Genomic DNA, 27,978 nt, shown 5'->3' on the forward strand with positions numbered 1-27,978 from the left:
TTTCTGAAGAAAATTCTGAAGAGGTTCAAGTCTGGCAGTATCATTGTGTATTGAAGTGTATTTATTATGTCACTTCTTTATTGTAGGTAGGCTTGCATTAACACTGCAATGAAGTTACTGTGAAAATCTCCTAATCGTCAGTGCCTGTTCAGGTACACTGAGGGAGAATTTAACATGGCAAATGCACCTAACCAACACATCTTTTGGACTGTGGGAGGAAACCAGAGTAAACCCATACAGATACAGGGAGAATGTGCAGACTCTGCACAGACAGGAACTCAAGCCAGGAATCAAACGCAGGTACCTGGCACTGTGAGGCAGCAGTGCTAACCACTGTGCCACCGTGCCTCCCAATGTGATATATGACAGGATCTGGTAACACTTGAATTAGCAGCCTAACTGGGTTCCTATGGAAATGAAGGATCCATGTATCAGAATTATAGGATTGGAGCAAATCACTGAAAATTGCAGTCAAAACCATTCCCGATGAAACAATTTTATTCATTGCTCTGACGATGCCTCATCCTGAGAACAAAGTTAAAATGAAAGATGGTTAAAGTTAGGCCTGTGTTTTGAGCTATGCCAGTGAGCCTGCTCTGGGAATACGTGAGCAATGGGCCATTGACTCAACTCACCAATTTGCAGTTGGAGATGCTTGGACCTGACCCAGTCCAGAAACATGCCTGAGATCTGGAACTCCAAGCAGATTTCACAACATGGCCCCACTAACAGAGGCTGATACTGAGATTATGCACAGCGAGCAGACATCCAACTCAGAAACAGTCTAGGATTTCCCCACAAAGATCGGCTCAGAGGCAAGTTAAATATCAAAAGTAAATGGACAATTAGAGGGAGGAAAGCATAAGAGCTGATAAATTAATTATGCAGTTTTTGTAACTGCTCAATTTTTAAAGAAAATAATGCCTCAATTCATATTAATCATAGAATGAAAGACAAATTAATTATTGACGCAGTAAAGGGGTTTCAGCTTGTTCTTAATTGAAATGGATTGTCCTGCATGGAGATTACAATCCCTGAGTGCCTTGTTCCATGTTTATCTCTCAGTCAACATTACCAGGAAAGCAAATAATGCTCTAGCCACTGTCAAATTAGTGTTCAGGGGATCCTGCTATGTGCAAATTAACTACCACTTCTCTTGCTTTACAAAGGTGAGCACACTTTGAAAAGCACCTTACTGGTTATAAGTTGCTTTGGGAGATCACGACAGCTGTTTTATGAATTTGAATGGGCAACTCTCTTCAATATATTCCTCGGGTTTCATCAGACATCCTCCCATCTCTCTGACGACCATGACAAATGCACCCCACTCCCCCCACCATTTCTAATATTTCTATAATTAATAAATGAGGTTGCTCAAAGAATATGAAAAGAAAATCAAATATTTTTCAATGCCCCTGTGATGTTTCTCCTGGGTTTCTCACAACAGTATCAAAGAGATTAATCCTCAATTTGCGTAGACTCGAGGGTAATCCTTCAGGTTTAACAACCCTAATATAAATGCAAGGCAACATATAACTGCAAATCGATATAATGACTTGATTTATTTTGGAAACTGAGTGTAATATCTTTGCCATTTCTACTTCATTTATTCCTTACAAAAATAACATCACTGATCACAAAGGGAAAAAAAAAGAAAATGCTTTGGGGCTTTAAGGGAGGGGCGTCAGATCAGTCTCACAGGTAGAATGAAGGAGACTTCAGCCCTTCTTCCATTCATTCCATCCCATTGTTTTCTCTCCATCTTCATCTTCCTGCTCTGTGCATCCAACATTCAGCAGCTACTACCCTGAGTCTAATTAATGATGCATAATTGATTTCTCTAGAAATTTATTTGGCAAAGGCAACTTGAGTGTCCGCAGTATGGACGGAGAAGGAACAGCTGCAACAATGATTTAACAACAATAATGGCAATAGTGGCTTTGAAATGGCTATTCTGGCTGAGAGTGAAGCATGCTGGAGAATTTTGGTCAATTTATAGATTAAAACCAGATGCAGGTCTTAAGGAGGCTCTGGTCTGGGAGCTGTGATCTGAGGCTTCCTGTGTTGGTTACATCAGGGAAGTTGTTCACATTAACTGAGACACTGTGGTTCTGATTTATGGCTGCTTTGTATGGAGTGTGCATAGTTTGAACTAAATGTAATGGCACCGTGCAATAGTAATTTCACTGGATGTTCGAGTCATGTGATTAGTTTCTGGTCACGCAGTAGGTTGGGTGACAGATAATCTTCCAGAAGCAAGTGGAGAATTGTGGATAAAAGAGATATGAGTTCTTTGTTTGGCAGCAATAACTCGGAAGAGACCAACAAAGCTTGTACCCTGAAGAATGCTTCAGAGAGAAGAAGATTGATTCCACAGTGAGAATATTTCTTGGCCAAGGCTTTTCTAACTCCGTAGTATCTATTTTAAATAGTTATAATTGATATTGAGTTAGAGTTAAAGCTCAGTAAAGAGTTAATGAGTTGCCACTGTTATGTTTGAGTTGGTACTAGATGTGTTAAATAAAGAAATAATTGAATTACTGCCCTTGTTTGTCTCATTAAACTGGAATGCTTGGACAGTGTTTAAATTAAAGCTGTACTACAGCAGCAAACACTTCCTTTGGCCTTCGAGTACCTTAGGCCCGATAAGTAATGATTTGAGCTACTTTTGCCCAGGAATGAAGAAGAAAAATGTTTACAGTAGCGAGACCCACGCTGGATGAATTGCACAATACTGTTCTGCTGATCACCAGTAAATTATCCCAAATAAGAAGCAGGGGGAAAAGAGGACTCATGAAAGAAAGTCTGCGGGGGGGAGTATGAGAAAGTGTGGAAACGCAGCCTAACACCCAGGTAAGTACAGAGAAAGGAGCGGAAATAGAGAGAGAGAGATAACTGCAAGTGGCTGAGAGATTTAAGTGAACGTGAAATGAGGAAACAAGAGTATGTGAAGCAGAAGGGCAAGAAGATCTAGAAATCTCAAGCTGTCATTCTGCGATTTCCAGCAGCAAATTGGTACAACAGCCCCGAACACAAAGGGACAGTTTAGCCAGCCTATTCTCGCAAACCTTTAGTGCACAGTTTAACAGTGGCACGGCAAGCTGTCTCCCTCTTGGCCCTGAAGCATCACTCACCTTGAAGAATGAGCAGGTTGTGTCATCAAAATCTAGAATATAAAACTCACTGACCAAAAATGACCCCAATCACCTGTGACATTTGGATTTCTCCGTCTCACACCCGAGGTTACTCATGACTGTCTTTAACACGGAAATGACTAAATCTGGAGCTTGTTTGCTGTAATGTAATAGAGGGATAGTTTCATCAAATTAAACAATGAAGTAAATCAGCTTCATACAGAGTGAGAAACCCTCAGATCATTCTCCCCTCAGTTGGCCTGTGTGTTGAAAGTGTCCACCCCCTTGTTCACCATAGGAATTGGTACGGGCGAGGGGGCGGACAGTGGAAAGGTGCTGTGACCTCGAGTGGGATTTTATGGTTTCTGGACAAGTGAAGCTGCAAAAGGTGGGTTCCAAGAGAATCGAAGAATAGAATCATAGAACTCCTGCAGCACAGGAGGAGGCCATTCAGCCCATCGAGTATGCACTCACAATAATCCCATCCAAGCCCTATCCCTGTAACCCCATTTATTTACCCTGCTACTCCCTCTAACACTAAAGGGCAATTTAGTATGTGCAATCTGTGGAATTCTCTGCCCAGTGAAGAACTTGAGCTTACCTCATTGAATGCTTTTTAAGGCATGGATGGATAAATCTTTGAAGAGTAAAGGAAGTAAGTGTTATGGTGAGTGGGCGGGTCAGTGGAGTTGAGTCCATGAAAAGATCAGCCATGATCTTGGGCCGGATGGCCTACTCCTCCTCCTAGTTCTTATGAAATCAGAACACCCGGAGGGAACCCACGCAGACACAGGGACAACGTGCAAACTCTGCACAGACAGTGACCCAAGTGGTGAATTGAACCTGGGTTCCTGACACTGTGAGGCAGCAGTGCTAACCTCTGTGCTTTACTGAAAGTAAATTTAGGAGAATTGGAAGGCTTGTGCGGCATCAGAATTAAAAGCTACATTTTAAAAGAATGAGTGGACAAATTTTTTGCCGCTGTTTTTATCAGAACGCTGAGGGAACTCGGATCTCTCAAACCCCGACAGGGTGGTCCATTAGTTTCGGAGGTGGGGCGGGGGGGGGTGTCTGGTAAAAGTTTCTAACCATTTTCAATTCTGCTTGAAGAATTTGATTCAAGGGCGAGTCATTTAGTTCCACTGAAATGAAACACTTCAATCCTTCACGTTGTGTGCAGAATAAAAATCACAGTCTCACAGTTCTTAATGTACATTCTCTGCCTGTTACACTTTGTATGTGTGTGTGTGTGTGTGTGTGTGTGGTAACCCACAACCTTTCCTCTTGCTGCTAACTTTGCCACTGACAAACAACCGTGTCCCAAGCAGCATTGTTCCAGACTATTTTTTTAATTTCAAAAATATACTTTATTCATAAAAAAATCTCAAATAAACCATTGCAAACCGACATGTCTAAAATTACAAATAGTGCAGGAAAAGTCATTTTTCCAGTCCTATACAATCTTATTTATACAAAATTACAGTCATTACATTTCAAAACTTCAAACTATATTCCAGACTATTTAGTGACCAGAGCGGACAGAAGATGGAACACACACACACACACAAAGCAGGGGCTGAAGAGCAAATGGATTATGAAACATTTTATAGAGGGAATTGCAATGAAGCCTCAACTCTAACAGCAACCTCTGCAGAGTACTGACCACCGCCACACAGTAAGAAATCTGACCACACCAGGTTGAAGCCCAACCAATGTATTTGATAGTAAACTCACAAGCATTCGGGGTGTGTGTTTACTGTCAAATAAATTGGTTGGACTTAAACCTGGTGTTGTCAGACTTCTTACTGTGTTTACCCCAGTCCAAAGCCGGCATCTCCACATCATCACCGTCACAGAAACAGGCAGTGAAGGTGGGGGAAGGGGAGAGGCAATGATACAAATCTCATTGTAAACTGTCACTTGTTGTTAGATCTCAACAGCATGCATGCACTTTAGTAAATGAGCAGCGTTTACGAAGAGTGCTGCAGTTACGCTTCCTGGATATTTTGAGAGGGTGAGGGGGGTGGGTGGTCTCGCTGCCTCTTCTGCCCTCCCCGGAGCACTGACGTCTCCTGCACCGAGCACATGTGTTGGTGGTTATATCAGCCAGCCTCTCCTGCTATTTCCCAGTGTGTCAGACTGGAGGAGCCGCGACACGCGTGTCCAACCCTCGCACCCCCAACACAGGGGAAGAATGGGCAGAGTTTTGTTCAGGAGCCGCGGCAGAACGCTGGCGAGCGGCGCAAACATGCCCCTGAAGTTCACCAGCCAAGATGTCTATTCGTCACTCCCCCTGTAACTCTGCTACAGTTGTGTGATGCTTTCTTTCCCCCCCATCGGCTGATCGAAGACAGATTACAGGCAGAGGCAGACGGGGTGGCTTCCCAGTGCTAACACCATGGACCTGACTGTCCTGAATGTGTCTCGCAATGACTCTGGGACAGGGAATGACACGGAACCCCTGGACACCAAGTTCCTGCAGCCCAAGTGGCAGATTGCCCTGTGGGCTCTCGCCTATTCCCTGATCGTGGCGGTGGCTGTATGCGGCAACCTGGTGGTCATGTGGATTATCCTGGCCCACAAGAGGATGAGGACGGTGACCAACTACTTCTTGGTCAACCTGGCTTTCGCCGAGGTCTCCATGGCCGCTTTTAATACGGTCATCAACTTCGTCTACGCCATCCACAACGAGTGGTACTTCGGCCTGGGCTACTGCCGATTCCACAACTTTTTCCCCATCACTGCCATGTTCGCCAGTATTTACTCAATGACAGCCATAGCCCTGGACAGGTGAGCTTCTTAGCATTTTCCTTCCAGCCTGACTCTTAACAGTTCCCACAAACGCTTCTCACATCTCTCTCCGTCTCGCTTTCGCTCTTTTCCTCCCTGTGTCTTTCTCCAATTTTATCCCCTACCATCTCTCACCAGGTCTCTGTGTCTCCCCGTCTTTCTGTATCAGCTTGTCTCTCTGTATCTGTCTTTCTGTGAGTCCCCGTGTCCCCCGACTCTTTCCCTCTTTTCCTATATTTCTCTGTCTCCGTTTCTCGCCGTCTTTCTGTATCTGTCTTTCTGTCCCTATCCGTGTGTGTGTGTGTGTGTGTGTGTGTGCCTATAAGCCTATGTCTCTCTCTGTCGCTCTGCCTCCCCGTCTTTCTGTATCACCCAGTCTCTGTGTATGTTTTTATTCTGAGTCCCTGTATCCCCGTCTCTCCCTGTATTTCTCTCTATCTCTACACATTTTGCTGTATCTTCCTGTCTCCCTTGTGTCCTTATATCCCCCTGTCTTTCTCTCTGTGTCTTTCTCGTGTGTCTCTCCGTCTTTCTGCATCACTCTATGCTCTGTGGCCTCCCTATCTCTCTGTCAGTGTCCCACCAATTTTCTGTATTTCCTTGCCTCTCTGTTTCTCTGTCTTTCTCTCTATCTGTATGTCTTTCTCTCCCTCTGTTTTTCTGTGTCTCTGTATCTCTCTCTGCCCCTGTGTGTCTCCCTATCTCTCCCTGTTTCTTCCGTCTGTTTCTCTGTCACTGTCTCTTCCCACCTATCTGTGCCTTCCTGTTTTACCCTGTCTCTCTGTGTGTCTTCTGATCTTTTTCTCTCCCTGTCTTTCTTTCTCTTTGTGCCTTTCTCTGTATCTTTGTCTTTCTCTCTGTCCCTTTGTGTATCACTATCTTTCTGTCTTTCTCTCTGTCCCTCTATGTCTCACTGTCTTTCTCAATCTTTGTATCTTCTGTCTTTCTCCCAGTTTTTCTGTCTTTCTCTCTGTCCCTCTGTGTCTCACTTTCTGTGTAACTCCCTGTCTCTTTGTCTTTCTCTCTGGCCCTCTGTGTCTCACTGTCTTTCTCTGTCTTTCTGTGTTTCCCTGTCTAACTCCCTGTCTCTTTGTCCTTCTCTCTGTCCCTCTGCATTTCCCTTCACTCTGAGATGATGCCCTCTGATCTTAGGGGAAATATCCTTTCAGCATTTACCCTGTCAAGCCCCTTGAGAATTATATGAGTTTCAATGAGATCACCTCTCATTCTTCTAAATTCCAATGAATAGAGTCCTAACCTGTTTAATCTTTGCCCATTAGACAATCTCTCCGTACCAGGATCATCCTTGTGATCCTTTTCTGAACTGTGTTCAATGAAATAATATCTTTCCTTAAGTAAGGAGACCAGAACTGCACACTAGATGTGGTCTTGCCAGTGCCTTGTCGAGTTGCAGCAATACTTTTATATTCCAACCCTTTGAAATAAGGACAATTCCATGAGGCTTCTGATCACTTGCTATAATAGGTGCTAGCTTTCTGTGTTTATGCAGAAGTACTCTGTAACTTTTCTCCATTTAAATAATACCATTCTTTTACTCTCCCTTCCAAAATGAACAACCTCACATTTCCACATTGTTCGCCATTATACTGTTTGCCTACTTACTTAACCTATTCTCTTTGTAAACTGTTTGTATCCCTCTGGCAATCTACCTTTCTATTATTTTTGTGTCATCTGCAAATTTGGCTACAGTACATTTGTTTCCTTCCTTCAGGTCCCGGGTTCGCTTGGGTCACTTCTGTGCAGAGTATGCTTGTTCTCTTCATGTCTGTATGATTTTCCACTGGGTGCTCTGGTTTCTTCCCACAGTTCAAAAGACATGTTGATTAGGTGCAGTGGTCATGCTAAATTATCCCTCAGTGTACCTGAACAGGTGCCGGAGTGTGTGACTCAGGGATTTCCACAGTGACTTCATTGTCACTTGAACCTCACTTCACTTAATGTAAGCCTACTTGTGACACTAATAAATAAATAAACTTAACTTAAACTTAATCATTAATTCCTTAAAGAATCCAAATTTTTCCAACAATAGATGTTAGGCTAATCGGCCTATAGTTACCCACTTTTTGCCTCCCTCCCTTTTTGAATAGGGGTGTCACATGGGCAGTTTTCCAATCTTCCAATACATTTCCAGAATCCAAAGATTTTTGGAAAATTATAACTAATGCACCCACTATCTCTGTAGCTTTTTTAGAATCACAGGATTGGTAAGAAGTCTCACAATACCAGGTTAAAGTCCAACAGGTTTATTTGGTATCACGAGCTTTTGGAGTGTTGCTGCTTCATTAGGTGAGTCTGATGAAGAAGCAGCGCTCTGAGAGCTCGTGATACCAAATAAACCTGTTGGAATTTAACCTGATGTTGTGAAAATTCTTACTGTGTCCACCCCAGGCCAGTGCCAGCATCTCTATATTAAGGATCTAAGGATGCCTTGGGACTTATTTGCCTTTAATCCCATTAGTTTGTCTAATACTATTTATCTGTCTTACCCTGTCCCTCTGTATTTCTCTGTCTTTGTCTTTCTGTTTCTTTCTGAATCCCTTTAAGTCTCTCTCCCTTTGTGCCTCTGCGTCTTCCTGTCTTTCCCTCTCTCCGTCTTTCTGTCTGTGTATTCCTGCTCTTCTATGTCTCTCTGACTTTGTCTCTACGTTCCCCTGTCTTACTCTGTCCCTATATATCTCTGCCCACCTTACTCTGTCGCTCTGTATCCCTGTCTAACCCTGTCTTTCTCTCTGTCTTTCTTTCTGTGTCTCCCTATCTCTCTCTCTGTGCCTTTCTGCATCTTCCTTTGCCACTGAAACTGCGCCCAATCTCATCGACAAACCCACATCTTGTCCTTGTGTGCCGTGGAGTTGCAGAGCCAGGGATACATTTCTGAACCTCACACTTCACCCTCTCAAAGGGGGACGGACAAATTGGGCTCTCACACCATTCCGAACAGGGACGCGGTGAAATGTAGCAACCAGGCGGCTCCAGGAAGGACGAGAAGTGGGTGAGGTTAGGATTGATCTCCGCTAATCTCTCTCTCATGAAACTGAGCTTCACCCTTCTCGGTAACCGGCCATGCTTCATGTACTGAGGAACACATGGGCACCAATGAGCCGGGTTGCGGTGGCAGGACTACACACTGCCTGTGTGCAGTGCCCCACACAATCCCCTCCTTCAATAAAGGGAGGGCATGACTGTCACAATACTGTTCAGCCTGTAATCCCCCAAACCCCCGGACAACCATTCAATCTTCACTGCTTGCAGGCGAATCAATCTCTCTCAGAAACACACGCCACACAGACACACAGCCGGGATGCCAAACTCGCCAGCGAGTTTGTCAGAAATGTTCAAAGCTGAAAATCTAAAAAAACAGAAAATAAAAATGCTTGGGCTGTATCCGGGGGAGAAATTTCCGTAACATTTCTGGTGAAACCCTCCAGACCATTCCTGACAGTACAATCGCTCTGTGTGTTTTTAGAAAGAAGATTAAGGAGAAATTGGAAATGTGTTATTTCCCCACTCTGTGATAACACAGTGCGTAACTTGCTCGCCAGCCCTTAATGCTCAGCCTTCCAAAGGAAGCCAATATTGATTACTTTTCAAAGGTGTAGTTAGTACCTTTCTCAATGAACTCGGTTATTTCCTCCTTCGCTGAAATGTGCATTAAAACCTTTGGGTAACAGTCGCCACTTAGGTATTTATTCTTGATGTGGAGATGCCGGCGTTGGACTGCGGTGGGCACAGTAAGAAGTCTCACAACACCATGTTAAAGTCTAACATGTTTATAAACCTGTTGGACTTTAACCTGGTGTTTATAAACCTGTTGGACTTTAACCTGGCGTTGTAAGGCTTTTATTCTTGGAGAAGGTGTTGAGCATTGGACAATTATCTTGCACATCTTTTTATTTTTTAGCGAAATAAACACGTTCCCCCGAGATTGGGGGAACTGGGGGCGGGGAGGAGGTGGAACTGATTTGAGACCATACGGCAAAGGAGCAGAATGAGGTCACTCGGCCCATTAAGCCTGCTCCGCCATTCAATCAGGGCTGATTTTTTTCTCATTCCCGTTCTTCTGCCTTTTCCCCATAACCAAAGTCCAAAGATGTGGGGGTTAGGTTGATTAGCCATGCTAAAATTACCCCTTAGTGTCCTGAGATGCGGAGGTTAGAGGGATTAGGGGGTAAATGTGTGGGGATGTGGGGGTAGGGCCTGGGTGGGATTGTGGTCGGTGCAGACTCGATGGGCCAAACAGCCTCCTTCTGCACTGTAGGGTTTCTATGATTCATACCTCGGTCCCCTTATATGTTGGTCTTTTCAGTTAAAGCGTTAGAAAACATTCATGAGGGTTGGCAGAGGTTTAACCTCAGACAGAGATTGAGCTATCGCCACAGGTAATCCAGGCCACAGTGTTCTCAAAACTTAACCTGGCCAAAAGTTTTCTTTTGGGGAGAGAACGGGATTCATCAAGCTTTATCAAGCATCGGGAAGAACCATGATATTTCTGCCAATGATTATACTTTCCGCTCTGCCTGAAAGTTATTATTGGGAAGCATTGTCCTTTCAGACGCCAAATGCCATTGGAACGGCCTTGGAGGATTCATTGAGATTGAGATTGAGTCATTAACCGGGCCCTCTTCCGGGACCTACTCATCAGCACCGTGCCTTCACCTCCCCAACACATTGTCAAACTCAAAAACACTGCTCAGTCCCTTCCCACCCCATCCACTATGTCATCAGTTAATATTCAAATAAAATATACTAATAAAAATTGGCGAAGGAAACGATTAAGAAATATTTTTCTCATAGACAGGAAAAGTTTTATGTTTCTTAAAGTGAGTCAGGAAAACACCAATTTAAATTAGTCAAAAGTAAATTTAACATGGATAGATGGAAGAACGTGTTTGCTAAATAAGGCTATTGGTTTATATCTAAGTGTGGGCTCTCGACAGCCGGGTTTACCGCGAATCACCCACTGTCTATCTGCATTCTGAGCATGTGTGTTCTAGGGAATCAGAAATGTCTGGAATATTCTCCCAGGCGGCAATTTTTGGGTATTTGCAAAATGTAGACGCTTTAATGCTTGCCCCTACAAAACAAGAAGGAAAATATTTCAATGTGACAAGCGCCAGTAGAGATGTTGTTCTGTAATGGGAGAGTTAAGTTGCCATTCTGTTAGGCAAAAGCAATGAAACTAAATCAAATAAACCGAGGGTCAAAACCGGATGGGCAGCCCCTTAAAGAGCAAATGCCCGAAGCAAAACCAAAGCAGAAATGAAACTTAAAACCAAAAGGTGATTAAAAGGGTCAATAATACACTCCAGTCTCGATGGAGCCCAACGGGCATGGAAGGCCTCAGTGTTGCCCATAGACACTGCATGCTCCCTCTCCCGGGACATCCGGTCACAAATGTAGCCGTGGTATATGGGCAGCAGGTCAGAGGGCAGACAGTCGGCTGAGAAATTAAGGTGCCAGGGAGATGGGTTTCAATGAACAATTAGCCCCTTATCTAGTGATTAATTGTTCTGTTGTCCCTTTAGTTGTGAAAGCCTTATGATATGAAGGCTTCCTTAAGGACAACAACTTGGATTGATACCATACTTCTTAGCCAGTAAAAAATGGAGCATTGTCAGACTCCATGATTCCAAGCCAAAATGGAAATACTGGGACAGGCCAAGATTAACTTTGTCCAGGGACTTATGCTTAAAAGAGGGAGAGGTGGAAAAAGCAGGGAGATTTAAGGAGGGAATTCCAGAGCTCAGGACTGAGAAGGTGCAGCTCCCAATGGTGGTGTGAAGGAAAGAGTGAACATACAAGAGGACAGCGTTGAAACAAGACCACATTCTCGGAAACGTGATTTGATTTGTTATTGTCGCAGTATTGTCTTTTCATATACTATACAGACAAAACATACCGTTCATAGAGCACATAGGGGAGAAGGAAGGAAGAGGATGCAGATTATAGTGTTACAGTCATAGCTGGCGTGTAGAGAAAGATCAACTTAATATATGGTAGGTCTATTCAAAAGTCTGATGGCAGCAGGGAAGAAACAGTTCTTGAATTAGTCGGTACATGACCTCAGACTTTTGTATATTTTTCCTGACGGAAGAAGATGGAAGAGAGGACGTCCAGGTTGCAAGGGGTTCCTTAATTATGCTAACTGCTTTCGCGAGGCAGAGGTAAGTGTCCACAGAGTCAATGGATGGAAACTGGTTTGCGTGATGGACAGGGTTTCATTCACGACCTTTTGTAGTTTCTTACGGTCTTGGTTAGAGCAGGAGCCATACCAAGCTGTGATACATCAGGAAAGGATGCTTTCTATGGTGCATCTGTGGGCCTGAGGAGGTTGCAGAGAATAGTGAAGCAAGGCCGTGGAGAAGTTTGATCACAGGGATGTGAATTTTGAAAACGGAGGTGGTGTCGGTCAACTGGGAGCACAGGGGGTGATGGTTGGGGTTGACATATTATTGGCTAGCAGTGTTTCCAATTCAGCTCAAGGCCTAGATGGCGAAAGTCGTGGAACAAAAGCAGACATTGCAATTCTTATTCAACTGGACCGAACAGCAAAGGGTCCCACGAACCAAACGGAAGGCAACCCAGGAGCTGAGGGATACAGGTGTTTTTGAGTTTCCATCGCATCTGCAAGGTAGTTTAGATTGACTGGAGCAACATTTATCAGCATAAAACAACGCTCATTTTTTGAACATAAATGTGGTTGTAAAACCAGTGGGACAGCAGAGCTTTTGGACTTTGGTGGTTGTGTGAGTAATTCGTATCTCCCTCGGTCTGATTTTAGATTAAGGAACGCAGTCACATTACAGGATGTAGCCCGTGATTCCACATAGAGCTGGTGAGACATGAATGGGGTGGGAGGGGGACAGAATCGGACTTAACTCCCGGGTCATGTCCTTGTGTTCAGTAATAAGAGTCGGGAGCAGACCTCTGCCCCGCGCGCTGAGAATGGCGTGTGGTGTGGGAATGACTGAAAGAGAGATCAAATAGAAGAATGCAAATCAGTTGAAACTTCCCTGCACATGTTTAAAAAAGCAATTAATGTTCCCCTTGAAATTAGAGGGATGTTAGCGCTGGGGATACTGCTCAGTCATGGGTAGAGTAACTGCAGTCCATCACATTGCAATCTTTCATTTTAATCGCTGAGTTATTTTAGCTGGACGGTTCTGTTTCACTCTGCATTGTTCCAGTGTTTGCCCCGTATGGTTCTGATACTGCTGTACATTATTGCTTGCGCCTCTGCCTTCTTTCGCCAGCTGTGGTGGTAACATGAGTGACTGAGCTAAAGAAGCTGCCTGTGATTCTGAGAATCCGCCTTAGACAATGAGTAATGGTGTCAGGCCAGCCGTGTCCTGTGATGTTAATAGTTTCCTGAGGAATGTGCTATTCCGAAACTGCTCTGTGCCCCTCTATGTTTGAGGCCTCGGGGATTGCTCCTGTAATGGTCATCTGTTAGCAGTATCAAAGATGAGGCAAGAGATTTTGTAGCCCGTAACTACAATTGCAGCAGCCTCAACAGTCTGGTGATGCGCTCCCAGAACCACAATCTAATTCTAAAACATTTTGACAACTCGGTGAAACGTCCCAAAGACACAATCGAACCCAATTTGAGACAGGTCAAATGGAGAGATATTAGGACGGTGGCACAGCCGTGAGCACTGCTGCCTCACAGCACCAACTTTGGGGTCACTGTCTGTGTGGAGTTTGCACGTTCTCCCCGTGTCTGCGGTTTTCTTCCAAAAGATGTGCAGGTTAGATGGATTGGGCTAAGTTGCCCTTTAGTGTCCCAAGGTTAAAGGGATTCACGGGGTAAAACATGGGGTTAAGGGGACAGAGCCTGAGTCGGATAAAAAGGTGACTTGATGGACTTCCTAGAGCCTTCTGCACTGTAGGGATTCTATAATTCTACATGACCGTAGCTTTCTGAAGGGGTGTTATAAAAGGTGGTTCATTTCCAGCCTTGGGTCGCTGCCTGTGTGGAGTTTGCACATTCTCCCCGTGTCTGCGTGGGTTTCCTCTGGGTGCTCAGGTTTCCTCCCACACTCCAAAGAAGTGAGTTAAGTGGATTGGCCATGCTAAATTGCCCCTTCTTGTCAGGGTAAATACATGGGATTATGTGGATAGGGCCTGGGTGGAATTGTTGCCGGTGCAGACTCGATGGGCCAAGTGGCCTCTTCCTGCACTGTAGGCATTCTACGAGAGAAGGGAAAGTTTAATGAGAGAATTGCAGAGTTTAGTAGCCAATATAGCTGTCCACTGGGGTGTGTGCAAGAAGTCGGAGTCATGCAGCGATCTCCAAGGATTGTCAGTCTGGGGAGGTTGCAGAGATAGGAAGGACTGACCGCTTTGTCTGTGGGGCCTTAACTTTGGAGCCTAATCTTGTTCCATTATGTTGTTCCTCGTTCACTATCAGATGTGCTGTAGCCAACTACTCAATAATCCCTTCCCCTGGTTTAAGTGTGGGGTCGAATGCGTGTCCATTGCAGTTTTACATTCTCTTAACGATCTATACCGTCTGACATCTCAGCAAGAACTCCTTACTTTCACGAGCTATCATTACTCTGTCGGACCTTCAGCATCAGTAACTGCAGCCCTATTCTGTGCTACCTCTCCTCAGTATGAAATAATGGATAGAAGATGTCAGTATCCGGGCTGTTAGATGATACATATGCCTATGATGACAGGGTGATGTAGCTACTCTCTGAATACCATTTTCAGAGTCTCTCAGAGTCCACGCTCTGACATTCCACTCGTACTGAAGTACACCCCTCCATTTGTATTGTTTTCCTTTCAAGAAGCTATGAAGCGTGTCTGTGTATAAAAATGAAGCTATCCTGGAATGTACGATGGTAAAAGCAAAGTAAACTTATCAGTCACACTCACACTAATGAAGTTACTGTGAAAATTCCCTAGTCATCACACTCTGGCACCTGTTCGGGTAAACTGAGGGAACATTTAACATGGCCAATGTACCTAACCTGTACATCTTTCAGACTGTGTGAGGAAACTGGAGCACCCGGAAGAACCCCACGCAGACATGGGGAGAATATGCAAACTCCACACAGTCAGTGACCCAAGATGGGAATCAAAACCGGGTCCCTGACGCTGTGAGGCAGTGGTGCTAACCACTGTGCCACAGTGATAGCACAAATCAGATGTTCCACAAACACTCTAAACTCCAATAACTTCCCATTTCCTTAATCACTGAGAAATTGTTCCTTCAGTAACCTATCATTCCCCCTGAGTGGACAGTTGGTCCCCTATCTTGGGACGTGAAGTATAAAATGGGAAGTCAGGCAGGATGAGTGTATTCCTTTCCAATGGTTCATTCTCTGGAGCATGTTGAATGGAATTTGAAGCAAAATCTTACGAGTTGCAGCCCCATGTTTCTATACGTAAGCTATGTTTCCCCGTCCATCAATCCAACAGGTCAATACTGAAATCTCCCCCTCCCCCTGGCTAATACATGTTTTTCCTATTGGCATTTTACAAATGCCACTTCATTCAGTCATCTACCTGAGGATTACTTTTTCATTTATTGAATCTCTGACAAACTTACAGGCATCGACTTCATCTGCACACCAGGGAAAAAAAAGGTGCAGCCTTTGCCTCACTTTGGCACTCATCTGAGTCCGGATCCTCCAGCCACGCTGGTCTAAAAACTGGAAATTCCCATCCGACTGACAACGGCGTTTCACATTCTCCACAACCCGCCCGTTAAAATTCCAGTGAGATAGTAAAATTCCGTGTCTGTCCAAATTTCACCCCCAAATGTCTGTTGCGCCACTTGTTGGATAACAACTGGACAGTAGATTCATCTTAAATTTGAAATATTTAACTCTGTTTCTCTCTCCACAGATGCTGCCCGACCTGCTGAGTATCCGCCAGCAGTCCTTATCTCTCATTTTCAGCACATTTTACTTTTTATTTCAGTGGGTGAGAGAAGGTTACCTTTTCATACAATTATCTAAAGGGCAGTTAGCAGCCAGGGAAGCGTGCAAGGAAACATCAGTGCAGGTGTAGCGTGACGGCTGAGCCCCTGAGCTGCCTCAGAAAAATTTGTATTGCAAAGCCCGATTGCTGGCAGCGAATGTGGTCCTGTTTTGTCGCATCTGTCTCTCGAGTGGGTGGACACGGCACAATTAACGTTTTATTCTGATTAAGTGGAGAACGTAATTTTCTTAGCATTGTAGCCAGAAGCAGAAGTAAATTCGGAAGGGGGATTTAGTTGCTTGCGACCAGACATGACGAGAATAGGTTCAGCGTACCTACACATTGATGCCCTTAGGGGCGAGACGGAGCCTTTGCATGAGAACTGAAGCTTAGTGATGACTTTGATGAAATGAGTCCAAAAACATTTTTTGTGTGTGTGTTGTCAAAATCTTTGTGTCGCAGCCCATTCAGGAATAGAAATAGCAATTACAGGAAACACTCAACAAAGTGATAAATTATACACAGACTCGATTAGATTTGTCAAGCACGCTCACATTTTGAAATGTATTTGACAGAGGTTCACATTTGATATGTCAGCTATTTAAACTGGGCCTGCAATTTGTCTCCTTTCGGGATTCTGTACAATTAGATAGGGTCTCATAGCGTAAAATTCAGATAGATAGAAAGAAAGAAAAACGTGCATATATCAGAACTCTCCAAAGTCCTTCACAGGCAATGAAGCACTTGTGATGTTTAGACGCCATTGTAATATCGGAGTCACAGCAGCCAAATTGAACCAAGCAAGATCCCAGGAACAGTCATATGATAATAACCCAGATTAGTCTGTCCTTAGTTGAGAGATAAATATTGCCCAGGCGATTGGGGATTCCACGTTGCACTTTGAATAAGCCCAAGGGATCTTTTGCGCCCACCTGCGAGAGAGACGTAGATTTTGCAGTCGTGATCGTCCTGAAACCGTAAAATCCTGCCTGAGGTCAATGGACCTTCCCATTGTCTGTTCCTCGCCCGCTCCATTTCCCATGGAGGGGGGGGGGGGGGGTGTAAAATTCCAGCCAACGTTGCAATCACAAGGTGGCATCCCTGACAATGCAGCACTCCACCAGTACTGCAACTGAGTGTCGGCTTTAGATTGTGTGTTGGAGTCCTCCAAATGGCACTTGAACCTTCTGACCCAGAAGTGAGAGTACCAGCAACATGTCATGGATGACAACTAAGTTCCATTTCTAAAGCCAACAGGTTGGAAGTTGGCTTCGACTAGCTTTTGTTCACATATGCCTGAAAACTGCCCAACTCTAACCAGTCCTGGGCTCAACCAATTCCAAAATCATTCGCAACACTACTGTGATTTGAATGTTATTGGCTGAAGTGCTTTTTGCTGCAGGAACAGTAGTTTTTTTCACAGATTAAGGCTAAAACAAATCATTGCACTGAAGTGCTAAATCATTAAATGTGCACTGTTTATACACATAATACAACTTGTTGTCTTTGTGCGAGGCTGCTTAAACAACATTATCCCTGCCTGGGGTATGTATGAGTGTACCTCAGAGTAGATTATGGCCTGTCACACCCTCTCATTCAAATCAAATGAAAGCACACAGAGAAAGCTAAGACCAGTTTAAAATGATAAAAGGCCATTCCGCTGATTGGAGTGCACAACCCAATTCCTCTCTTGGACTTCAATGTATGTTCTGCATGAGTCTTGATCTCTTTTGCCCTCTTGATTGAGACTTTTGTCCCTCCTATCTTCTGCAAAAGTTAATCTTTCTTCCCACACCCCAAAAATTAAATAAGCCTTCATCGCACTATCTGGGTTTGCCAGGGAAGTGGCCACTGAAGAGAGAGAGGAAGGGAGAAAATTGCTTCAGCTTTAATTCTCAATTAAATTAACCTAATAAATAAAACTTGTCTCAGCCTTGCTTTGAGTACTAATCAAATAAATTCTGATTTCTGAGTGATGATTACCATTGTTCAGTAATTGTATTCTGCAAGTGTCCACAAGCTGTCTGAAGCACTGAGGTCTCTGGCTTCAAAGAGGTTTAGCTTTGCTTATTAAAAGGCATCATAAATAGTGCAGCACTTCACTTGATAATCTCGTCACACTCATTGCAAGCCAATTTTATACCAGACTCGATTTGCATGTAAATGTATCCAGAAGTGGCGGTTTGAGGCAGATGATCAAGCTCATTAATATATGTCAGCAGACAAAAAAAAAAATCACTCCTTGAATAGTTAATTCAATCCGTGCTCGTCAGGAGAACTGCAGGGTTTCATCAGAGAACATGATGGATTATAGACCATAGGGTACACCCTTGGCTTTAAGGAGGTTCTGTGAGACTTGTAATTTATCTGAGGACTGCTCCATGTGTGTACAAGTGCCCACAGGTAATTCACATCCCATTTCCTGCCTCTGTACAAGCATTAACTCTTGATGGAGGACCATCTATTCGGTGAAAGGTGCACTTCGGGTCGCTTGAAACTTGTTAGTCTTCCAGCGCCAAGTTGTAGCCAGCCACATTCCAAGGTACAGGACCACAGGCTGAAGAATGCACTAAAGCTCACAGCAGCTGCTGCAAAGATTCAACAGAGGAGGGATGGCACGGTGGCACAGTGGCGAGCACTACTGCCTCACAGCACCAGGGACCCTGGTTCAATTCCCGACTTGGGTCACTGTCTATGTGAAGTCTGCATGTTCTCCCCTTGTCTGTGTGGGTTTCCTCCAGCTGCTCAGGTTTCCTCACACAGTCTGAAAGGCATGCTGCTTAAGTGCATTGACCTGGAGTGCGGTGGCTAGGGGAATTTCACAGTAACTTGATTGCACTGTGAATGTAAGCATTACTTGTGACTAATAAATAAACTTTGCTTTCAAGGATCTGGTTGGGATTGTGGTCAGTACAGACTTAATGGGCCAAATGGTCTACTTCTGTACTGTGGGGCTTCTGTGACTTTATGATTCCATGACATTGTCTGGAGTCCCCCTGCTAAAGTACACAAGGGGCTGGAAACTGTGTCAAACCCATTTGCCCGTCTCGTTGTCCTGGAAGACATATTTTGAACATCACATGAATTGGAAGTTTATTGACGTGCAGCAGAGTGCCACATCCTGTATGGACATAATTTGAATTGTATTATACTTTGAGTTCTGTCCAATGTGAACAGTTGTGAAATTATAAAGAGAATATATTTGTGGAAAAAAACATTCTCCCTCTGTACAAGGAACACTTGGTCATCTTTCATCCTTCTCCTATTGGCATGGCTAGGATTGGGTCTTCGGAACTGCGTGCAGCAGACCCCATGTGGCAAGGTTCTTTAAGGCTCTCAGATACAGGGCACCATACCTCCAGGCCCATTCATTTTAGAGTGGAATTAAAGTCACTTCCCATCGCCTTCTATGTGACAGAATGAAGGTCACCAGTATGTTTGCATTAGTGTAGTGATTGGCAGCCCAGTACTCTAATTCCCTGCAGCACTCAAACAAGCATTGTTTGAAGAATGTAAATATGTTCCTTGCTAGCTCTCCTTAGCGATTCTGCAGCTGACAAACTCTTTTGATTTAGTATTCACAACTTTTAAAGCTGTGTACTTTGAAAGAATAGATTTTACTTATGGGCTAGTGGTTGAAGCTCAGTTAATAACAAATGGACATGGTAAGAGTAGAGTCTTTGCAAGCCCAACTGCGATGTCTTCCATCGCTGGAGCCTTGGCATGCTGCATGTTCTAACTGATTCCTGTTTCCTCTACTGCTTCAGCAACTGTAAGACAGGTGGCATGCAAGTGCAGGGCAGCATGGTGGCACAGTGGTTAGCGCTGCTACCTCACATCGCCAGTGACCCGGGTTCGATTCCCCGCTTGGGTCACTGTCTGTGTGGAGTCTGCACGTTCTCCCCGTGTCTGCTTGGGCTTCCTCCGGCTGCTCTGGTTTCCCTCCACTGTCTGAAAGACGTACTGGTTAGGGGCATTCACCATGCTAAATTCTCCCTAGTGTACCCCAACAAGCGCTGGAGTGGGGGGTGACGAGGGGATTTTCACAGTAACTTCACTACAGTGTTAATACAAGCCTGCTTGTGATGCTAATAAATAAACTTTTAAATTGTGGAGTCAGGAAGAAAACTTTCTGCCAAGATTCCCATTTCTGTGCATTAACTTGTGAGTTTGACATGAACAAGGATCTATTGGCTACACAGATTCATCACAATGGTACCTGGCCAGAATTGTATTATGCACAGCCAAGGCTATTCTTGAATTTTAGATGATTGAGAGGCGATCTGATCAAGATGTTTAAAATGATTAAAAGGATTTGATTGGGTCGATTGTAGGAAAGCAACCAGGGGAAATAATCTTAACAATATCAGCAATGGTTTCCATTCCTATAGTGCCTTTAATGTGGTAAAACCTCCCAAGTATTTTTCACAAGTGCACTGTCAAATAAAATACCACCCAAACTACGTCAGGAGATATTTGGGCAGATGACCAAAAGCTTGGTCAGAGAGGTAGGTTTTAAAGAGGATCCAAGGAAGAAAGAGAGCCAGAGGGATAGGAAGGTTCATGGAATGAATTCCAGCGATAAGGACCTTGGCAGCTGAAGGCACAGTTCAATAGTGCAATGATTAAAATTGAAGATGTGCAAGATGGCCAGAATTGGAGGAGCACGGATATCACGAGTGTTGTGGCACTGGAGGGATGAAGGAGCAGGATCATGGAGGGATTTGAAAACAATGAGGAGAATTTGAAGATCGAGGCTTTCCTGGAACGGGAGCCAGTGAACAACAGTGAGCAAAGTGTTGATGGATAAATGTGCATTGGTAGGAGAATTTTGAATGAGCTCAGATTTTTCGAAGGTGGAAATGAGATGACAGCAGTGTTACTGTAAGTGGTAACAACTTTGTATCAGATGTAATGTTACCAATGGTAAGAGTCAGCTGACCCATGGAGCCAATTACAGGGCAGCATGGTGTCACAGTGGTTAGCACTGTTGTCTCACAGCGCCAGGGACCCAAGTTGGATTCCTGGCTTGGATCACTGTCTGTGTGGAGTCTGCATGTTCTCCCCGTGTCTGTGTGGGTTTCCTCCATTTGCTCTGGTTTCCTCCCACAGTCTGAATGACAAGCTGGTTGGGTACATTGGCCATGCTAAATTCTCCCTCAGTACACCTGAACAGTTGCCAGAATATGGCAGTGAGGGGATATTCACAGTAACTTCATTGCAGTATTAGTTAAAGTTTTATCTATCAGTCACAAGTAGGGTTTACAGTAACACTGCAATGAAGTTACTGTGAAATTCCCCGAGTTTGCCACAGTCCAGCGCCTGTTTGGGTCAATGCACTTAACTAGCATGTCTTTCAGACTGTAGGAGGAAACCCATGCAGACACGGGGAGAATGTACAGACTCCACACAGACAGTGACCCAAGTGGGGAATCAAACCCAGGTCCCTGGCCTTGTGGAGCAGCAGTGCTAACCAATGTGCTACCACGCCGCCTAATGAGAGCCTACTTGTGGCACAAATAAACTTTATAAATAAACTTTTTATGTGCGCACAGGGAATAAACACATGCAAGAAAGAATAACCAGGAGCAAGCAGTGTCTGAGCTCACATGGGAAGTAGCAAGGATTTGTGAGGCAAGCATTAAGCGTGAGAGAAGTGTCCAGGTTTTGCAGATGGTCAGGGAATATTGAGAAACATTTAATGCGTAGCTTATCTGGCATTCAGTATGCATCTCCTCAAATTGTTAAACACCAGCTGGTTGGATGGCTTGAAGAATGATTTCAGAAGCAGTCCAAAGGCACACTCCGTCCACCGAAAGAGCTTGTGTATGGACTGTGTGGGAAGCTAACTGTGAGGCTCCAACTGTGGTCACACCGAATGATAAAGAACTTGGCATTTCAGGATCATCAATTCATTTTGAACCTTCTCTTTACACGTCAGTTTGATAGTGTTTGGGAGGGCGAGTGTTAGAGTTACAGAGCCAGGTTTATGCACTGCGGTTTAAGCTAACTGGCACTGATTGATCCTACACTTGGCCAGCCTTTGTGTACATTTGCTAGTATTTCGTGGCCCTTCTAGGCATAATCATCATATTCTGAACATTCCGGTGAGCTGATAAAATTGACCTGGGAGGACAGGACTCTAATCAGTGTTGGGGAATAAGTTAGAAATTACTGCTGCCACAGTTTTTCCACTGCCACAGACATTAACTTTCCAAACCCTGCCAGCACTCCTCAAATACAAGTTTTCCCCTTCCTTGCTGTGCTTTCTGTTTTGCCTAAGCTATTGACTCTTGCTGCTGAAGTCTGGATCTGTGGAATCTCAAACACAATGCACAGTCATCATGTCTCACCTTTAACACAGAAATCATCAGAATGCTTGTCAAGGGTGCCACAACTGAGACTTACCTTTCTCAACAGTATTGTCCACATGTGTATGTACATGCATATATTTGTGCTCATATACAATTACAGCAACATATGTACCAAAGATGTGCAGGTTAAGTGGATTGACCTCATTCTGCAATGTCAGGATTCTATGGTACACCAGCAGGGGTGGCACAGTGGCTAGCACTGCTGCCTGACAGCATCAGAGACCTGAGTTTAATTCCAGCCGTGGGTGACTTGGGAAGTTTAAGGGGGATTTGAGGAAAAACTTTTTCACTGAGAGGGTGGTGGCGGTCTGGAATGCACTGCCTGGGAGGGCAGTGGAGACGGGATACCTCACATCCTTTAGAAAGTACCTGGATGAGTACTTGGCACGTTATAACATACAAGGCTATGGGCCAAGTGCAGGAAAGTGGGATTAAAAGGACAGGTCAGGGCCCTTCATGATTTGGCGCAGACTTGATGGGCCAAAGGACCTCTTCTGCACTGTAGTATTCTGTGATTCTGTGTGGGTTTCCTCCGGGTGCACTGGTTTGCTCCCACAGTCCAAAAGGTGTACAGGTTAGGGGCATTGGCTGTGCTATATTGTCCCTTTGTGTCCAAAAATGGTGTAGGTTAGGGCGATTAGCAGGGTAAATATGTGGGGTTAAGGGGATAGGGCAGGTGGGGGTGGGCCTGGGTCAGAAGCTTTGTCGGAGGGTCAGTGCAGACTCAATGGGCCTAATGGTCTCCTTCTGCATTGCAGTGATTCAAGGTAAATGTATGTGCACACATGTGTTCATGGACACATGCGTTCATGCACACATGCTCTTGCACAGAATCACACTTTTCCACCTGATAAATGACAATAGAAATGTTAACCTGACATGTTTTTTTACAGACACTGTCAGACTTATCACTATATATTTGCAACAGGGATTCTGAATGAGACCTAGAGCAGTAACCTGACTTTCTGCCTTTAGCTGCAGATAATAATTGTACAGTAGATAATAAAGAAAGTGAATTGAATGTTGGTATTTATAGCTAAAAAAAGGAATATGAAAGTAAGGAAGTATTGTTGCAACTGTACAAGGCATTGGTGAGGCCACATCATGGTGATCCCCGTATTTGAGGAAAGATGTAGTGGCATTGGAGGCAGTTCAGAGGAGGTTCTCTGGATGGATTCCAGAGATGAGGAGCTTATTGTATGAAGAGAGATTGAACAGTTTAGGCCTCTACTCTCTGGAATTCAGAGGAATGATGGGAGATCAAATTGAGGTCGACAAGACGATAAAAGGTGTGGATAAAGTAGACGTGGAGCGGATGCTTCCTATGTCCTAGTCTTAGGATAAGGGGGAGCAAATTTAAAACAGAGTTGAGGAGAAACTACTTCTCCCAAAGGGATGTGAATCTGTGGAATTCGCTACCCCAAAGTGCAGTGGATGCTGGGACAGTGAGTAAATTTAAGGAGGAGTTAGATTTTTAATAGGTAATGGGGTTGAAGGGTTATGGGGATGAGGAACATATCAGCCATGATCGAATGGTGGAGTGGACTTGATGAGTTGAATGGCCTAATTCAGCTCCTGTATCTTATGAAATTATGAACTTATGAGCTAGGGCAGATTGAGGGCTATTCTTGGCCCCTATTGAAATCCAGTTGTGAAGAGATAACTTAGTGCAGACCAGTGGTTGAACTGGAGCCTTTCTAACTTCTCTGGCTTGGTACAGTATAATACAATTGATTTAATCTGGAAGATAGACAGCTGTCTAAAATCTGAGAAAATAATGTGGGCAAATAAGGAGTTACCGTCCTAAACCATCTAATGCCAAACAAGTATTCTAGTTCAATATAAAATCATTCTTTTTCTTTATTCATCCAGTGTCACTGGCTGGCCAGCATTTATTGTCCGTCCCTAGTTCCCATTATTCAGAGGGCAGTTGAGAGTCAACCACATTGCTGTGGCTCTGGTGTCACATGTAGGCCAGACCAGATCAGGATGGCAGATTTCCTTCCCTAAAGGACATCAGTAAACTAGATGGGTTATTCCGACAATCAACAATGATTTCATGGTCATCAGCAGATTCTGAAAAGTTGCCATCCTTTAGAATTGTCTTATTTTCTTATCTAATTGTTTCATTTTAGACAATGAAAAACTCTTTTAAAACAAATGAGAAATGTGAGAAAAGAGCCTTTTAAAGTAATGTTGAAACATTTCTGCTAACTACTTAACTCAAAATTGGGGGATTTTCTCATTTTAAAGTTTATAGTTTATTTATTAGTATCACTGCAATGCACTGAAATGAAATTACTGTGAAAACCCCCTGGTCGCCACACTCCGGCACCTGTTCAGATAAATTTAGGGAGAATTTACCACAGACAGTGAACCTAACAAGCATATCTTTTGGACTGTGACAGGAAACCGGAGCACCTGGAACAAATCCATGCAGATATGTGGAGAATGTGCAAACTCCGCACAGCAGTGACCCAAGCCGGGAATCAAATCCAGATCCTGGCACTGTGAGACCGCAGTGCTAACCACTGTGCCACTGTATCACATATTTTCATATCTATAGGGAGTAGTTCAATGAACAGTCAGACACTTAACAACGGTTGCTGCAATTGGTGGAAATTCATTGCAGGATCGCTCCAACATTCCTGACTCTGTCTTCACCTGACTGGTACCTAAGCTCTGGAATTCTCTCCATAAACCTCTCTGCCTCTCGATTTCTCTGTCCCCATCGTTGACCAAGTTTTTGCTCACTTGTTTCAACATCTCAGTGCATCGTTCAGTGCCAAATATTGTCTTATGACCCCCAGTGAAACGTCTTAAAATGTTTACAAGATTATGAGGGGCATGGACAGAATGGATAGTCAGAAGCTCTTTCCCAAGGTGGAAGAGTCAATTACAAGGGGGCATAGGTTTAAGGTGTGATGGGTAAAGTTTAAGAGAGGTGTATGAGGCAAGTTTTTTATATTGAGAGTGGTGGATGCCTGAAACTCACTGGGGGAGTAGTGGAAGCAAATGCAATTGGACTTTTAAGGGGCGTCTTGACATATACATGAATAGGATGGGAATTGAGGAATATGATCTCTGGAAGGGTGCAGCATGGTTGGTGCAGGCTTGGAGGGCCAAAGGGCTTGTTCCTGTGCTGTACTTTTCTTTATTCTTTGTATATTACATTCAATGAATGTAATGTCCTGTTATTGTGAGGCACTCTCAGACTTTTCTGACAGATGACATAAGATGCAGATTTTTCAAAACTTGCAACCCAGAGGAACGAAGGATGATTGAGGAAAATCCATACCAAACTCCTTTGGTAACAGTAAGATTCAGTGAGATCCAATTTCACCCATCAGATTTGCAGTAACAATGGGACTGAATAATTCATTCTTGTTGGTTCTTAACCACTTCTGTGATCTCTATGGGGGACATGGTAGCACAGTGATTAGCACTGCGGCCTTACAGCGCCAGGGACCCGGGTTATATTCCCAGCTTGGGTCACTGTTTGTGTGGAGTTTACACATTCTCCATGCCTGCCTGGCTTTCCTCCGGGTGCTCCAGTTTTCTCCCACAGTCTGAAAGACGTGCGGATTGGCCGTGCTGAATTGCCGCTTAGTGTCAGGGGACTAGCTAGTTAAATGCATGGGTTATGGGGGTAGGGCCTGGGTAGGATTGTCGTCGGTGCAGACTCAATGGACCAAATGGCCTCCTTCTGCAATGTAGGATTCTATGATTCTATAATGTGTCCCTTTCTGTGAGAAGTCCTTTTTGAGCCTACTCTTGGTTTCCATTGCTTCTTGCTCGATGTGCCCCTAATACAGGGCCAGGTAAAGCATTCCACCGTTTTTCCAATCTTCAAACCTTCTCAAACCTTTGCAGTTATACAATATGTTTCTCAAAGTCTTCCTGGGACAAAACAGCAAACATTTCCTTCTGTTTGTTCTTGATTAATAGTAAATGCCACATTTATATTGACAGCTACTCCAGCATTTGAACATGCTTTAAATGGATCAATTGCTAGTTAATCCAATTACACATCACATTGTAGTTAGATGGCCTACTGTTTCGATTCTGTGTATGAATTATCTCTTTGGTTGTGAAGTCAAGAAATGTAAACCCTGATCTCTGGACCTTCTTTTATCACCACTGGTATTTTGCTTGGATTCTTACAATGTATAATGATTTTTCACACAATTGCCAACACACAAGAGAATACACAACAATTAGTAAATGCAAGAATGAGTTAGTAACAGCCATTGTAGACAACAGGAATAGGTGAGAAACAGGAATAGATGACACCAGGAAAAAGTGACAACAAGAATAAGTGAGATAAATCAGTAAGCTAAAGGCATTAAAAGGCTTTAATGAGCAGAGCTTGAGGTTGAACTGAACTCATGTTATTCCCACTGGGCCAGGTATTTCAGCAGGGACACAGATATAAATCAATCAGGTTAACAAGTCGATTATTACTTGTAACCCATGAGGACACCAACATAGATTTTATTTTAAATCAGCTCACGCTTGCTGGATTAGTCCATCTAATTAAAAGACCTTGTATTTATAATGCTGCAAGAGACAGAGATGGAACAGCCATTAATGTTGATCATGCATATCGTTAGTGTGCAGTGTGAGAATGACACATCAAGGTGGTGAACCGTCATTTGATGCCAATTTACAATTAATCGGCTGAGAGCGCAAATTGAAGTGGCTTGGGTTTATGTGTTGCACAATCTTCCAGCTTTCCAGGTGTGATTCTTTATTTGTGTCTTTATAAACGGTGGAATGCCTTACCTGGCCCTGTACAAGAGGCATATGGAGCAAGAAGCAATGGAAATCAATAGTCACAGAAAGGGATACATTATAGACTCATAGAATCCTACAGTGCTGGTTTCAAATCCAGCAAAAGGGAAAATAACAAACTTCTCCATCAAGTCCATGGGTTCATGTTACCTTTGCAGCTTGAGAGCATTACAGTTGGCATTATTGTTAGGGAAGGGATACGGATGAAAACCCAAGGAAATGGCATTGAGATGCTGATCAGCCATGATCTAATTGAATGTGGGGCAGTTTCAAAGGACAAAATAGCATTTTCTTCATGAACCTTCTGTTTACTGCTCTATCTCACTTGTTACTGTATCACACTTGCTTCTGCTCATATTACTGTATTAATGTCAGTGTCCCCCGACCAGGCATGACTAGCACATGACTATCCCACTCGAAATGAATTCCTGTGACATAGTGCATTAATGTGGGTACCAAGTGAATATGGGATACCAATCTAAAATATCGTCATCACAGAATACTCCATCAACAGGGGTAAAAACACTTTAGAATAGAATTCGCTGACTGACCCCTGAAGCGTTGCTGAACTCGAGACTCTCTGAAGAGAAGGAGAAAAGATTGAGAACCTCTCTTTAATTCACCTGTTTATAAATTCTGCTTCTGTTCCATGATGCAGGTACATGGCTATCATTCATCCACTGAAACCAAGATTGTCAGCAACAGCCACCAAAGTCGTGATTGGAGCTATCTGGGTGGTGGCCTTGTCCCTGGCCTTTCCGCAGTGCTATTATTCCAGGACAGAGCAGTTCCCCGGCAGGGTGGTATGTTATGTGGATTGGCCCGAGAATGCAGAGAATGGCACAAGACATGAAACGACGTGAGTTATCTTTTGATATGCCTTATTCAGGCCTTGTCAGTTATATGCTGCCATCCTACCCTGACCCAGGAAGAGACGT

General features: G+C 43.9%; 1 protein-coding gene across 1 annotated transcript in view; it reads left to right on the plus strand.

The window, feature by feature from the left end:
- The first annotated feature begins 5,281 nt into the window (after window positions 1-5,281).
- The window catches only part of tacr1a (tachykinin receptor 1a), a 54,262-nt gene continuing 31,565 nt past the window's right edge, over window positions 5,282-27,978 (plus strand). The window contains exons 1-2 of the mRNA XM_080216982.1: window positions 5,282-5,924; window positions 27,699-27,899. Of these exons, the coding sequence (XP_080073108.1) occupies window positions 5,533-5,924; window positions 27,699-27,899 (593 nt within the window). The 5' untranslated portion in view covers window positions 5,282-5,532. The remainder of the gene's footprint in view (window positions 5,925-27,698; window positions 27,900-27,978) is intronic.

The sequence above is a fragment of the Carcharhinus amblyrhynchos genome, chromosome 34, assembly GCF_965287045.1.
Source record: "Carcharhinus amblyrhynchos chromosome 34, sCarAmb.v2.hapA, whole genome shotgun sequence".
Lineage (NCBI taxonomy): Eukaryota > Metazoa > Chordata > Chondrichthyes > Carcharhiniformes > Carcharhinidae > Carcharhinus > Carcharhinus amblyrhynchos.